This window comes from Oryza sativa, chromosome 1 (assembly GCF_034140825.1).
Source record: "Oryza sativa Japonica Group chromosome 1, ASM3414082v1".
Classification (NCBI taxonomy): Eukaryota; Viridiplantae; Streptophyta; class Magnoliopsida; order Poales; family Poaceae; genus Oryza; species Oryza sativa.
In genome coordinates this window covers 11782724-11798592 of record NC_089035.1, presented here as the reverse complement: position 1 = coordinate 11798592, position 15869 = coordinate 11782724, and the positions used below count along the sequence as shown (strand labels likewise).

The 15869-nt window shown below is 45.4% G+C and overlaps 1 protein-coding gene across 1 annotated transcript; it reads right to left on the bottom strand.

Moving 5' to 3' along the window:
* Positions 1–6139: 6139 nt before the first annotated feature.
* LOC4327285 (pectinesterase) lies at positions 6140–15536 on the bottom strand. The gene is made up of 2 exons (XM_015770265.3): positions 14349–15536; positions 6140–7058 (listed from the first exon to the last, which is right to left on the bottom strand). Exons 1-2 carry the CDS (start codon positions 15409–15411, stop codon positions 6367–6369), a joined length of 1755 nt encoding a protein of 584 aa, XP_015625751.1. The 5' UTR covers positions 15412–15536; the 3' UTR covers positions 6140–6366.
* Positions 15537–15869: the final 333 nt, after the last annotated feature.

The window sequence follows — 15869 nt, the reverse complement described above, 5'->3', positions numbered from 1 at the left end:
CTTCTGGGTGAATGGGATGGAACAGTTTATTACTGGTATTCCTGCCATAGCCTTGCGTGTTCCAAGGGGTTGAGCTGATGAGCTCGTTCACGTGCCCATGGTGGTGAGACGACCCGTCTGAGCAATCTGTACTACTCGTATTGAAAGTTTTTCACAACATTTTCGAGCATCAAAACATGTAGGATGTGTTCAGTTCCACGCCAAAATTGAAAGTTTGACTAAAATTAAAAGTTTGAAGAAAAAAGTTGAAGTTTACGTGTGTATGAAAGTTTTGATGTGATAGAAAAGTTGAAAGTTTGAAAAAAAAAGTTGGGACTAAACCAGGTCGTAGTTCACCAAGTCCATCCTCTTTTTAGTGGTATAAAGTTTGGCGTGTTACATCGGGTATTATATAGTATGTCGTATGAGGTGTTCAGATACTAATAAAAAAACTAATTACAGAATTCTTTAAGTCTAATTAAGTCTAATTAATCCGTCATTAGCAAATGTTTATTGTAGCACCACATTGTCAAATCAAGGAGCAATTAGGCTTAAAAGATTCATCTCGCAAATTAGTCGCAATCTGCGTAATTAGTTATTTTTTTAGCATGTATTTAATATTTTATGAAGGTGTTCAAACGTTCGATATGACAGGGTGAAAAATTTTGAGGTGGGATCTAAACATGGCCTTAGTTTGCGATACGAAAAGTGTTGGCGTGTCACATCGGATATATGGACACACATTTGAAGTATTAAACATAGTCTAATAACAAAACAAATTACATATTCCGCATGTAAACTGCGAGACAAATTTATTAAGCCTAATTAATTCGTCAGTAGCAAATGTTTACTGTAGCACAACATTATCAAATCATGGAGCAATTAGGTTTAAAAGATTCGTCTCGCAATTTACACATAATTTGTGTAATTAGTTTTTTAATATTTAATATGCGTATATCTAAACATTTAATGTGATAAGGTGAAAAGTTTTGTTTGGAAACTAAATAGGGTCTAAGGATAAGAGGATGCAAAGCCAAATCTCATTTGAAGCTTTGATCCAAAAATGCAGTCCATTTCGCATAGGGAAAATTGGAACCATACCATTATAATTTGTAAAAATTGAGATATGCCATCATGACCCACATGTTATTAATTCATGTGGGTTCTACATGTCATTGAGATACTGATGGTATATGTCAAACTTTACAAAATTATAATAGCATGGTTTCAATTTACCATTTCGCATAGTGGTAGCCGAGGATACGTTTGCCGTGTATGGTTGGGCCGGTTTTGGTTTATCAAGGGAACAAATATACAAAGATCAGAGAAAAAAAAGGAGGTAAAAATACTCCATGGGAAAAAACCAATTAAGCATGTACTACTACTATTATCTAAGGGAAAAAATATACTCCATGAGTATCGCTGTGTTGGGAGCTCGGAAACGGCAAGCGGGCAACCCGCCGCGGCTGGCAGTCCACAGTCCACACTCCACACTCCACAGGGAGGGTTGCTGTGCTGTGGCCTGCATCACCGCCGGCTATTATGCCACTAAAAACTGAATCACCGCCGATATTAAGCCACTAAACTACTGTATATTCCGGTTAACATAAGTACTAGAGTATACTGAGTAACAATGCACGAACTGTCTTTGAATTGGGCCTGTTTTGTGTGGAGTGTTGGTTCAGACAACCAAGCCCAGTTAGCACTGAAGTTGTACAGCAAAAATTGGTACTTCAATGTAGCGAGAGCCTGAGAGCCCGTGTGGGTATTTCTTAGTATTAGTACTTCTTTGAGCTGAAAATAAGGCGAAATTTACAATGGAACAGGAGAAACTTGGGACCGGTAATCTCATAGTTTGGGCCCTTAACCTCAGGGGCCATACTGCTACCGATCGACGGTCCTCTCTGAATCCTGAAGGGAAATAGAGGGAATAAGGAATAGCACAGTGCACAGACGATCAGACGAGACGAGACGTGGGAAACGTACCGTAAGTACGCCGGAGCAACGGAACAAAGTAGGCGAAGAGCCACCGTGATCTCGTCAAAGAAGACGGCGCGGGCGCGGCATGTCCGCCCGTGCCGTCCGCCGTGGGCGCAGCTGCTTTTCCACGTCTCGGGTTCAGATCGACCGCACCGGATCAGCCTTGCGTGCGACGCGGAAGGTTTCACCGCCGATCTCGGCAACTTTTTCACGGCTTTGATGGTCGATGGATCATGATCGTTCCGTGACGCCGGATCAACCGACGCGCGCGCGACAGGTGATTCCACGGCCACGCGCGTGCGTGGGCCGTCGATCACGCGGGTCTCATCTGGGGGCAGATTCGCCGATCGAGCCGATCGCGCGCGGGGTGGTGGGGCACACGGCGACCACACATGCGGCATGTTGGCGCGCCGCGCGCCGTGCCGGTTGTGGCCTTTTTGTGCGGGATGCGTTCTCTCCTGTTCGGCGCGCGCGGCGTCCATGAGCCCATGCATGCATCACGCACATTGCTAATATGGACATCACATCTCGTACACATTTCTCTGCACAGCGCGACGATGTGTAAGCCATGGGAGCAACCGAAGAAGGGGACGAAGCGGTGTGCCAAAGCCGACGTGCGTTGAGCAAAGCCCGTGCTTCGTTGCAGGCTTGCAGCTACTACGGAAGAACTCGACGTACGGCGGCGTAATCGTCGGCAAATTTTTAGCTGCAGTTTCATCTTACTTTATGCGATTTGGCCCTCCCCTGGATCACATACATCCCCTGCCTTGTCCACCAGGTGATGCACGCTGCACGCATGCTCCCGTAACTTTTGCTATTGCTGCTGATCATGGAAAGTACGTGCTGCTCATTCCATGAAGGTGCTGCACGTAGATTAAAGTGAACAACGCAGTAAATGATCCACCGACCGTACGTGATCCGCAGTAGTAGCTAGCTTACCAGTTCATGAGTTGGTTCGATTCAGGACCAGGCCATTCATGAGTGACATTGCATCCGCGCAGAAGCTGCAAAGTTAAGATTAGATGCTGGCTTGCATTGATTATTTCATCACCGCCCTGTACTTGCTTTTCTATGTAGTAAAACGCAGCGCCAACATTAACTGGTTTCCCCATCGCCGAGGGAAATTCCAGCACCAAAAGAAAAATGAGGACGGCTATCAAGCCGAAAAACCTTCGGCTATCTAAATTGGGCCTCCAAACAAGTACTTATCCACGAAAAGGAATAAGTTCGTTTTGACCCCCTTAATAGTGACCCGAATCTAATCCATGACCATAAACCGTAAAACCGGATATCTCGCCCCCCCCCTCCCCCGAACTATTGAAACCAGTGCAATTTGACTCTCTTCACAGTTTTGGAGGGTGATTTTGCTGACGTGGCGGTATTGACTAGGTCTTTTTTACACGTGGCACTTAGGTGGCATTAGACTTAAAAAATATGCGTGAGATCCATTAGTCATTCACACAAAAATGAAATGTTGGTCCACTGACATGTGGGTCCTCCTTCTTCTTCCTTCTTCCTCCCTCTCTCCCTTCTCTCTCTTTTTCTCCCCTTCTTCTTCCCCTTCGGTCGGTGGCGCGTGGCGGCAGGCAAGCCCGCAGCGGCGAAGGACGGCGGCCCCGGCTGTCCTCTCGCCGTCACTCGTCTACCCGGTCATCGTCGCCTTCTCTTCCTCCCCGGCCCCGTTGTCCGCGTTCCTCCTCTTCAACCATGCCTCCTCGTGCTCCCTCTCCACCTCGCTTCCCACCTTCCCTGCGCTACTCAAATCTTGCGCCCGCGCATTCAACCAGAGCTCTCGCGCCAGCGCCGCGTTGGTCTTCATCTCCAATGGGATGGAGCTGCATTGCCTTGTCTTGATGATTGGCTGCGGGAAGGATCGCTATGTGCGGAATGCGCTTGTTTCCATGTATGGCAAGTTCGGTCGCCTCGGGGATGCACGGAAGGCGTTCGATGAAATGCCTGCCAAGAATGCCGTCTCGTGGAACGCATTGGTCGGGGCTCATCGTGCCGCTGCGGCGCTGCAGACTGGACGGGTGCATCTGGAAGCTTATTTGATGATTAAAGAAAACCCTTCAACAGCAAACTCTCTCTGGAAGATGTTGGCAGCTTGCCGATCGAGTGCATGGGCACATCAATCTTGCTTACAAGTTTTTTCATGAACTACGTGAGCGGATTCTAACTGATAATCTACGCTCCTCAACCCGAGCGGCTCCGGCATATGCTCTGCGGCTCCGCCTGCGAGACGGCGCGCCCCGTGGAGGTCGACGATGACAACGACGGCAACGACGACAAAGACGATCCCGCTGGGTGCCTGCCGGTGGCAATCTCCCTTCCCTCTCCGGCGCCCACCACTGACTACCGCCGCCACCTGCCACTGCTCCCTTGTTCGCCAGCTGCCATTACCGACGGCCGACAGGAGAGAGCCGGAGAGGGAAGGGAGATAGAGAAACAGGGAGAGAAAGAGAGAGAGAGATAAGGGAGAGATTGAGAGGGAGGAGGAAGAAGGGGCGGAGAGAGGATGACATGTGGGCCCCACATATAAGTGGGTCTCACATTTATCCTTTGTGTGAATGATAAATGAATTATTATTTTTTAATTCTAATGTCACTTAAACGCTGCGTGTAAAGAAGACCCGGTCAATACTGCCACGTAGGCGCTACGTCATTAAAACCGCCCTCCAAAACCGTCAAGGGAGTCAAATTACACCGGTTTTAATAATTCGGGGGGTCGAGATATCCAGTTTTGTGGTTTAGGGTCATGGATTAGATTCGGGTCACTTTTAGGGGAGTCAAAGTGAACTTATTTCCCATGAAAACTTCGCTAGGTTATGGGCCAAATTGGGCCTTAACTGAATCTGCCATTTGATCAAGTTTGCACTCTTGTGGTTTTGCTTACCAAGGAAGTTCAGCTTAGCCAAATTAGCAGTTTTTTCATACAGTTTTGCGCGATTTTAAAAGTAGACTTGGAATTATATATAGAGCTCTTTGTTTTGCTTACGTATAACTGTGTTTTGTATACAATACATTTTAAAGACTGTGATATGCTATGGACCACATTTTATTATTTAAGTTTTACTTTAAATCATCTTTACCTTATCTTTCTACTTTTGATTAGGTATTTTAATTTTTTTTATTATACTTTGGACGACCCTATATGGTTTCGTCTAACCACATCAAACCTCTTCTCCAGCAGATGTGAGTTGCACGTAAATAAGGGAGATGATTGGCTTGAGGGTGCCGATGTGCTCGTGAATAGAGCGTGGATTGTCCTAAATGCAAAAAATAGTAAGTTAAAAATGAAAGATGAGGTGAAGAGTGATCCAAAGTAAAACTTAGGTAATAACAAATGGGTCAAAGTGTATTTCACTCTATTTTAAATAGATTTGAGTTGATACACTACAGATAGTTTCTATGTTTAGAAACACTGTACAAATGTTGGCACTCACAACGTACGCACACTCATCCAAATGACATAAGTTAAGATTCATGAAGCTAGTTACTATTAACGTCTTGATGTTGATCGTTATGTCGTCTATCATTGAAAGAATATATCCGTATCAAGTCTAAGGCTTGAATTTGGGTCGATAGTTCAACAACAATAAACCTAACTAGTTAAGCACACTTTGCACCATGGTTAGTTTCAGTTTCCATGCATGAAAACAATTGTATTTAGCATACAATGTATATATCGATAAATCTAGTGGTGTAAATCTTTATATTTTCATCCGATTTTACATGGTAATTTTTTAGCCATCCGAAGTGAAATTAATTTCAACTTGACTCAAGCACTTTGTCAGAGAACATCGACCTCCTACTATGGTTAATATACCGTTATACCGGTACCATTGCCCATTGGCCCTTTTCCACCTAAATATCAGCAATACAGGTAAAATATGCTTATAGTTTCTAACCACGCATCTGAAAATATATTAGTCCCGTCATAAATATATGACTTTAGGGCAAGAATCGGCCAAACTTTCAAAACTTTAGGAAAAGATCACGCCCCTTGTGATCACCAGGGAGAGTATTTACGTAGGACGATGTATTCTCAAGGAGACCTCCGAACAAAAGATGTCCCCAAACAAAAATTAGTTTCCTAATTTATTTGCTCTATAGCGCTTATCAAGATTGGACACCATTATCACGAAACCCCATTGCCAGAAACAGAGAGAGAAAAATACACCTGATTTTAACACTCCACTTCATATGTATGGAGAACGTAAATACGGACCCGTATCGAATGGTAATTTCTGAATCACGTATAGGTACATGTTACACATTTCGGCCCAAAAACAAAAGAATCAACAGCAACATGGTATTCGATTCGAACTGGTGCCCCCTCTTTCTTCACTTGTCAGCACAGCACGCTTATTGCCGTGACGCCCTGAACCCAGCGCGCTCTATCACAGTGTCACAGCCCGACGGTGAAGGGGACGGACGTGCCGGCGAGCCATACGTCGCCGTCGATGAAGTTGCCGACGGTGAAGGTGCTCGCCTCCGACGCGCTGGTGATGACGCGGTAGCCCTTCCACTTGACCCGGTTGGACGTGGAGGCCCCGGGGCCGGTGTTCTGGTACTCGCCGTAGTAGAGCGTGTCGAGCGCGAAGTTGCCGCTCCACTCGAGCCACCCGGCGGGGTTGACGACGCTGTCGAGCTCCGACTGCATGAACACCGTGCGGGAGTACTGCTTCCAGGGGCGGCCGAGGTAGGTCTTGAAGCTGGACTGGACGGCGAGGAGGTCGGAGGCGGCGGCCACCTTGCACTTCTGGATGGAGATGCCGGTGTTCTGGTTGGGGTCCTCCCGCCCCTGCGCGGTGTAGACGTTGCTCTGGTTGGGGAGCGGGCGGCGCGCGTAGAGGTTGCAGCTCTGGAAGACGACGGCGGAGTTGCCGAAGATGAAGTCGATGGTGCCGTAGATGTCGCACTCGCGGAAGAACTGGCGGAGGGAGTGGACGTAGAGGGTGTCCTGGTAGCCGACGAAGCTGCACCGGTAGAACGCCGACAGGTCGGCGCCCACGCGCAGCGCCACCGCCTGGTGCTTCGACGGGCCGGCCGAGTTCTCGATCGTCAGGTCGCGGGCCAGGAAGTTGTTGCCCACCACAGCTGCACCACAATCACGCCAAATAATTAGTGAAAAGGCTTTCTTCTATATGGTTAAAGTTTTTATGGGCCTAATTCATAGATCATAGGAGTAAGTCCACTTTAACTCTCTCAAATATAGAACACACCGAGAGTTCGTGATGTAGGCCTGGTTAGACTAAGTCAATGAGTCACATCAGCGTAAACTGCCAACAAAAACCATTGAGAGAGTTATTTTTGCACCTATTTCGATAGTTGGAGGGTGAAAATATCTAATACTGCGGTTGATGGATACAAATAAGATTAATTGAGGTAATTAAAGTGGACTTATTCCTACACCTTAGGATGCATGTTTTCCACTAGAGGCCCAACTGTTCCCATTTGCACATGGTGCTAAATTGTCATGGCCCGGTTAGCAAATTCGCGCCCATGCTTGTTTGCTCACTGACTATAGATGGGCCGTCAGCGCAGTGAGAAGGTAGAAGTACGAGTAAGAGGAGAAATTCCTACCGTAAATTCTACTTACCCAACCCAACGAGGCAACGACGAGTAATCGAAAACAAAAGCTGTTGAACGGCGCTGGCCGGATCTCCCGGACGGTCCCGGCGGTGGAGGATGGCCAGCCAGACACAGGAAAGGCATGATAACTGAGAAAAGGATTATGGATACGGACAGGCGCTGCGATGAAATCAAGCCGCGCGCACATGGCATGCGGGAGGAGGACGCGGAATTGCGGATTCGCACACAGCGACAACCAGTAAATGCCCGGCCGCCCCTCGCGCGTCCTAGTAGGATACACACGATCCTAGCAGACTCCGTTCGACGACATGAGGAGCACCGACTTCCATACGCCCATACGACAAGAGGAGTACCATTGATTTATTACTGGTGACCTGCCAAGTACGTGAATTTAGTATTTAATTACCATTCATATATTACTGTTGATCTGCCATGCCTAGGTTGCTGTTTGCAAGGAATGGCAAATGATCACGGGTGTGCCTTCCAACTTTGGCTACTAGTACTAGTAACTAACAAGCAGCAAATGGAGTAGTAGTGGACACTCGACCAAAACTGCGAAACATGCATGTCCCTAGTCCGTGGTTGAAGATTTAACCGTACGTTCTCCTTTTATATTTTCATACCCTGACACATAGTAACTCAATCAACCGTAGGCCACCTCGACCCCGTAGGTTGCAACTGGGGTGGTCCAGATCAGCATAGGTATTTTCAGGCCTTCCAATTATTATCTACTACTCTTCTCATGTATCTGGCCTACTCCATTCAATATAAGAATATAGAACTGGACGAAACATTTTATGATACAACGTATCTAAACACCCTCATGTCCAAACTCACTGTACTATGAAATGTCTTATCCGATTCCAGGTTATACTATATTGTGGACGGAGGGACTAAGTTTCTAACCATCCCAAATTATATCTGGCGTCTAACAAGTATATTTCGCTATTAATTTCCCTTTAATAAAGTTATAAGGTAGAGGAAATGTCTCTGCCGTACAATTATAGATAGGCAGGAGTATTGTGCATGCATTCGCACTTATCCACTATATTTCAGTGCGTGCAATCTGCAGGAAGCAGCAGTAGCCCACCTGCAATATTATTTAGGCCTGGTTTAGTTCCCAACTTTTTCTTCAAACTTTAAACTTTTCCATCACATTAAAACTTTCCTACACACACGAACTTCCAACTTTTCCGTCACATCGTTACAATTTCAACCAAACTTCTAATTTTGACGTGAACTAAACACACCCTTAGAGGCATCAAGTGATACACTAGATACGTAGTAGGAGCCAATGATCTTATCTTATGATCCATTATTGGCCATTGCAAGGACTAGCGCGGTGGGGCGCTACCCTACAGCGGTAGCAAGATGAGAGAATAATTGGACAGCTATATATTACTTGTCCTGCAGCGGGAGAAAAAAGTGTGCATGAGATGGGATCGATCAATCAATCGATCGATTCATGGATGGCTCCACCTTAATTTGCTTCTATCTCCAACCTATATGTGTGATGCAACACGACTTACCATAGTTCCATGGCCACCCTTCCATTATATGATAGTACTCCCTTCGTATTTTAATGTACGACGCCGTTGACTTTTCGACTAACGTTTGACCATTCGTTTTATTTAAAATTTTCGTGCAAATATGAAAATATTTATATCATGCTTAAAGAATATTTGATGATGAATCTAGTCACAATAAAATAAATGACAATTGCATAAATTTTTTAAATAAGATGAATGGTCAAACGTTGGATAAAAAGTAGAGGTAGTAATAAACTCCTGCTAACAATAGTTATTGGAGAAGCAGTACCACGGCCTAGATTCGGAACCAACGGTCTACAGTCTTTGATATGTTCTGTCCATCGGTCCTCTACAATCTACACTGCTCTTGTACATGCATTCTCGCTAGCTAGCAACATGTACTCTACGTTTTTACACTAGTGCTAAGAGTGAAGTCCAGATGCGTGGAAATTTTCGGACTTACTTTTCCCTTACGTGTGGGTAGGTGACCACTATCCAACGAGCTCATGTATCAATGGCTCAAAGTCAAAGAGAAAAAAAAAATCAGATAATCCTCTTTCGATGAGATCCATCTCACAAGAGTTCTAGTAATTGAGTCACCCAAATAACTTTTACAGGAATACAATTGCGCATAGTCATCGCAAAATTACAATCATCTATCTATCCAACTCAGACACGTGGCGGAGCAAAGCATATGCATGCAGGGGCGAATCCAAGTACATGCCATGTGGTGCACAGCACACAGGCTAAACTTTGAAATCCTATTAATCCTAGCTCATGTTAACATGAAAGCAGAGTATTAGATCTAGAACACTTGGTAATAATTTTCGTTCTACATTTGTTCCTGTATGCATGCAGGTTGGTGATCACTATTTCTCATGTGAATTGAGTTTAGAAATGGCTTTAAACTTCCAATGGTGGCCTCTGCGACCGCGACCGCATGCACCGCGCAGGAGATCCGCGCGCCACACGCGCGGGCAGAGCACTGACTCGCCACCGACACGGCGACACGCTACAAGAGCAAGGAGGAATTGAAGGGGACAGGTCGCCGGCCGCGCGCGCGCAGCCGCGCACGGTGGGTCACGGCACGGGCGGGCGTCGTCGCCTGCGCTGCTGCGTAGGTGTGCAACGCCGGGAGATGAGGTGGACTGCATGCACGCATGCACGCATGCACGCACAGAGCAGAGCACCGCCTGCATGATCGTCGCGGCGCGCGGCAGGGGAGGAGGCACCGGTGTGTGGGGGCACGCACGCCGCGTGATCGGCTGGAATCGCACAGCACAGGGAACCCGCGTGTAGCGATTTTTGTCAGTACACGCAGAGCAGTGCGCTGCTGCGGCCAGCCGGAAAGGCAAAATCTCTAGGACCTGGCTGGCTAGCTCGTACGTGTAACAAGGTTGCTCAAGATTGCCATAGGCCCATAGCATTTCACAGACTTTTTAAAGCTAGGCGAATAAAAGGACGGCGCCACGTCAAGCTAGCAAAAGCACAAACTTGTTTGTAGTATGAAAATTCGAGGAACCCGACAAATATTTGACTCGGCTAATTAAACTTGTTTGTCTCGGATTTTGATTATAATCCAAAGAGATTTTGAAGTTTGAATTTTTAAAATAATTATTTTTACATTATTTACCAGGTAGCTTCTTAGCAACGAAGTGTCCGGCAATGGAAATAACGATCAAAACCCCTAAAATCATTCTAAAATTTTAATCCTTTTTAGTTTGGACTATAATTCGAAGATCAGCCCACTAGCTAATTTAACAAAGTCTGACATATACTCCCTCCGTCCCAAAAAAAAACCCAATCCTAAATTTGAGACACATATGTCAAGATTCGAACCCATGATTTGATTTTTTTAGACGGAGGGAATATATAGCTATATATATGAACCAAGAGAAATTTACGGTGCTTAAAAAAGTACTTGTAAATACCACTAAAAAATTCCGGTACCTCAAGATACTTACTATGTGAAGTATAACAAAATTTATAGTAGAAAATGCAGTATCTCCTGGTAAGGTTTAACATATCTGTTAAGGTATTTCCATCGGGATGTACCGATTTCGGTCCAAAATTATTTAAAAATTGAACAAAGTTTGGTAAAATCTGAATATTTTTTGTAAGTTCAAAAAAAGAAATGAAAATTTTGAAAAAAAAACTCGGGTGAAGTAGTTTTTTTTTTTGGAGGTGGGGATTTCGGAAATTTTGTTTTGAAATTTTAAACGCTCCCTTCAGATAGTTTTTTAAGGATGGTAAAATTACCAGTGAAATAAATTTGGCTGATGCTGGCTTAACAACGTGCATGCTGAAGAGGCATGTCTCTGTCCAGTTCACGGTATTCAAGCTGCTGGTAGCTGGTAGTGCGCCTGTAGAACTTGCAGGCCTTTGCGTGGCTGATCTATCAGAAAACGCCATGCCGACAGTGGACAGAGACACGTACTCCTGTCCACTGTCAACGTGGCGTGTCCGATAAAATACGTACATGGAAGTATATACGACGTACACACGTACGTGCCCAGGGCAGCATTGTGTGCATGGGAATGTACCCGCTTGGCACACGCTACACTGCTAACCCCAGTTACCCCAGTTAAATCCCCATCGTTCATCCAGTACAGGTACAAGGATATTTCCAACCGGGATAGCTCGCATGTCTAGTTAACTAGCTAGAAGTATTAATGCATTAATTAATCTAATATGTGGTGTAATATAACTTAGTATAGTATTCATAAATCTGAATGTAGTATTAAGATATCTTACATTCTATATTAAATTAATTTATTGTGTGTTAGGAGTATTTTTATTTTCTCAGAGCCGCTTTGGAGTTGGGACTTTGGACCACATCCATATGTGCAGTTGGTGTGCGTAAATTTGTACAGCAAGGTAGCGAGCATTTCGACTACTTGAGCTCCTCCGCCTGCGCGTGCCGCTGCGCGTCGTCTGGTCTGGTAGTGGTTGGTGGACGCTTGGAACTAGTGCAGAACACCTATCAGCTCTACTGTTCGGCAGATATGCATGCAAAAGGACAACGTTTTATTTTTAACTGTGTTTCACCGCTTCAATCACGTGGTCGAGCAGTGTTTTTCGTTGGTACTCCTGTTCGCGCAAGCCCGCACCGTACCGCAAATCTCTAGTATAAGTTACAGTGGCTTTAATTATTATTTGAGACGTGTTTACAAATAGACTCTCTTGATAATCAGTATCAAGATACTAGCTAGAATCGTTTTTATGTAACATTATAGTATCGGAATACTAGAATAGAATCGGAATACTCTCAGATTTTACAAAGTATATATTTTTTTAATAAAATATATAATATGTTGTATAAATTAAATTATATAATATCGATTTTGATAAACTTAATTGATTTATATGTAAACTTGAGTGTATTTATTCATATTATTTTCAATCCACCTAATTTTAAATATATTTTGTAGGATCGTAGAATCGGAATCGGCACATTAACTAAGATTTCGTAGGATGATGTGGAAATGAATAGTAATATCGAGATACTATGAAAATTAAGATACTATATAGGATCAGTATTGTTTTAGCTTGATAGAATCATAGTATCGTAAGATACTGTGATATGGATCGAGATACTGATAACATTGATCTATGCTAGTGCTGGTAGAATAAATCTAGACTGTTTATATTTTTTAATATGATAAATTATATTTATTTATACTAACTGTATACTTCTTTCTCATATTAGTAATAAAGCTAATAAATTAACGATTAATATTAATTTTACTTGGAATGAATAATAATGATAATACAATACTATAAATAGACCAACGTAAAGATACTTATCATCATCAATTAAAACTCTACTGCTAGGTATTTCAAGCACGTGAAATGAGCGTGGTTAGCTTAACTGGCTAGGTTTTTAATTTTAAAACTTATCCGTTCGAATTTATGTTTTATACTTAGCATGGGTGTTCATATCTACAGCTAATTATTCTTTCGATGATAGACGATGTACTCGTTAACAACGAGACATTGATAGTAACTTCATAAATCTGAGGATTTGTTAGTCCAGTCATTCGGAAAAAAACTATGTTTTTTTTAGAAAAAAAAAGTATTTCAAGCACACACTGGTGCGCGAGCGGGGTAGTCACATCACTTTGGTTCCGGCCTTGATGACTTGACGAATACAGGGGTGGACGTCGACATGCCATCGTGTATGTATTCGTCAGTCCACAGAAGGCGCATGTGTACTCACAATCGAGCTAATACTTTTTGATTACGGAAAGAGACACACAACATGCAAATTCCTGCAAATGCATTTATGCATCTTATTAAGAGTGGGCACATGCCATTTTTGTAAATATCAAATTTAGTTAGTTCGTTTATTAATGGAACCAATAGTATGGATTAAGAGCTATCCTGGACTGGTCCACATTCACCCCTTCCTAGCTAGTATATTCCTAGGATTAAAGAAATGTACATTAGTGGTAAATCTATGTACGTACCACACTAACTTTCACGTGAGGCGCATTTCACGTGTGCGTAAAGGTAGTGAGTACCTAGGTTTTTAGAAGAACGATTTTGGAGAATCCAATCCTATGGTTAGCCGCAGCTCTACTACCCACCAAAGAGGTAGTTCCAAAATGCTACCTCAACGACCCAACCTGATCCACAAACACTACTAAGGTAATATATGTGTACTGTCTACATTTACCAATGCCGCCAGCATTATTTTCACCGATTTATGTTAAAATGTGCCATTGCTAATGTATGGTATATGTATGCACGGACTAACTATGTAAGTATCCCAACAATTATACTACCTCCATATTTTAATATATAATGCTGTTGATTTTTTGTCTAACGTTTGACTATTCGTCTTATTCAAAAAATTTATTTAACTATCATTTATTTTGTTGTGACTTGATTCGCCATCAAATGTTCTTTAAGTATGACATAAATATTTTTATATTTGCACAAAAAATTTAAATAAAACGAATAGTCAAACGTTAATCGAAAAGTCAACAGCGTCATACATTAAAATACGGAATTAAAATACAGAGGGAGTATATAGTAACCAATCAGTAGCATATATAACTGGTTAATTTTTCCACCCATCACACAGCAGCGCCGCTACTGTCACTACAGCTTCACTCTGGTTAGTAGTTAAGCTAGTGCACTGTTTGTACTTGTCAATGGCGTACTGTCCTGTCGACTGGACACGTTGGGAATCAATTTGCAGGTGCAAGCAGGCAATTAGCATGCATGGTCATCAATGCAGAGATAGGATGCGTGTACTTACCGACTGTGGCGGAGCGGAAGGTGGTGGAGCCGTCGACGACGTTGCGGCTGGCCTTGATGACGGTCTTGCCGATGCCGTCGCCGATGAACATCAGGTTCTTCTTGCTCTTCCCCACCTCCACGTTCTCCATGTACGCCCCGGCCTTGATGTGTATCACGTACCTCTTGTTCGAGTTCGCCGGCGCCGCCGCCACCGCCGCCGACACCGTCGTGTACCCGCCGCTCCCGTCCTTCGCCACCACCGCGTCGGGCGTGATGCTCGACGCCGGCGCTTGGAGTAGCCGCCGGTCTCCCGGCCTCACCCACTTCGGGAACCCATTCGCCATCTGCCCGTACCCCATGAATGGCTGCCGCTGCGTGGTCTCTGACGACTCCGATTGCGTCGCCGTGTCGGGCGACGACGATGACGGGGTCATCCCACCGCCGCCGGCGCCGGGCAGCTTCTTGGCCATGGCGAGCGAGTTGCTGACCATGCGGGAGACGTGGTGGATGCTGGACTCCATGTAATGACGCACCCTCTCCCCGTCCTTGTAGTCGAAGCCGTCGAGGCAGGTGTACTGGTTGGTCATGGCGGCGGAGAGCTCCGTCATGACGTGGTCCATGGTGACGCGCTTGGCGGCCATCGAGGCCGAGCCATTGTTGCCGCCGGCGACGGCCGGCGACTCGAGGTCGCTGGTGGTGGCCTGGAGCTCGTCCATGGTGGTGTCGAGGAGCTCCATGCAGTCGGAGATGGCGAGGCGGTCGCGCGGCGTGAGGTACTTGCTGTTGATGTAGTGCGAGCAGTTGTAGGAGGTGGCGGCGACGGCGTCCTTGGTGCGGTTGACGGTGCCGCAGATGACGTCCGGGAGGGACTTGGTGTGGAGGTCCGGGATGTCGGCGAGCGTGGACAGGCAGAGCTCCGGGTAGAGCGTGCCCTCGCAGTGCGCGGCGGCGGCCTCCTCCGCGGACGGGTAGAAGGGGGCCGTGTCGGACGACGCACCCACGGCGGTGGCGGCGGCGGCGGCGAGTGTGACGGCGAGGAGCACGAGCAGAGGCCCCGGTCTCCCGGCATGTAAGGGTGGCATTGTGCTGTCACAGTGAGCACTGAGCACTGAGCAGCAAGAGCTAGCTGGAGGGGGAGTAGTAATGCGAGTGATGGATTTGGGTTTTGAGTGATGGTCTGCTTATAAGTAGAGCTGTAGGGGAAGGGATGGCCAGTGCAAGGATGAGTGTGATTCATGTTCTGCAACAGTATTAGTCCCACAGGGATCTGCTCTTGTTTAAACTTTCACATCGTCGGTTGGATCACGAACCGATGGTTCAGATCAAGGCATCGGGCCATCGGCGAAGGATTTTCAGATGGGATCGCACACAGACAGTCATACAAAACCACAGTCCACAGTACACAGAAGGGGGCATGACATCTAGCCATTCGCGGACAGTTTTGCACAGAATGACCAATCAAATCAATATTCCACCATTTGCACTACAGATTGATGGTTTACACGGCATTATGAACTACACGCTTTGTTTCAGCCCTTAA

What these genes read in the sequence shown, in the direction of transcription:
- LOC4327285 (XM_015770265.3), bottom strand. Translation starts at nt 15,411, where the DNA reads ATGCCACCCTTACATGCCGGGAGACCGGGGCCTCTGCTCGTGCTCCTC. An exon ending in CTTCCGCTCCGCCACAGTCG is followed by an intron (nt 7,059 to 14,348) that starts GTAAGTACACGC and finishes ATTGTGGTGCAG; the next exon opens with CTGTGGTGGGCAACAACTTC.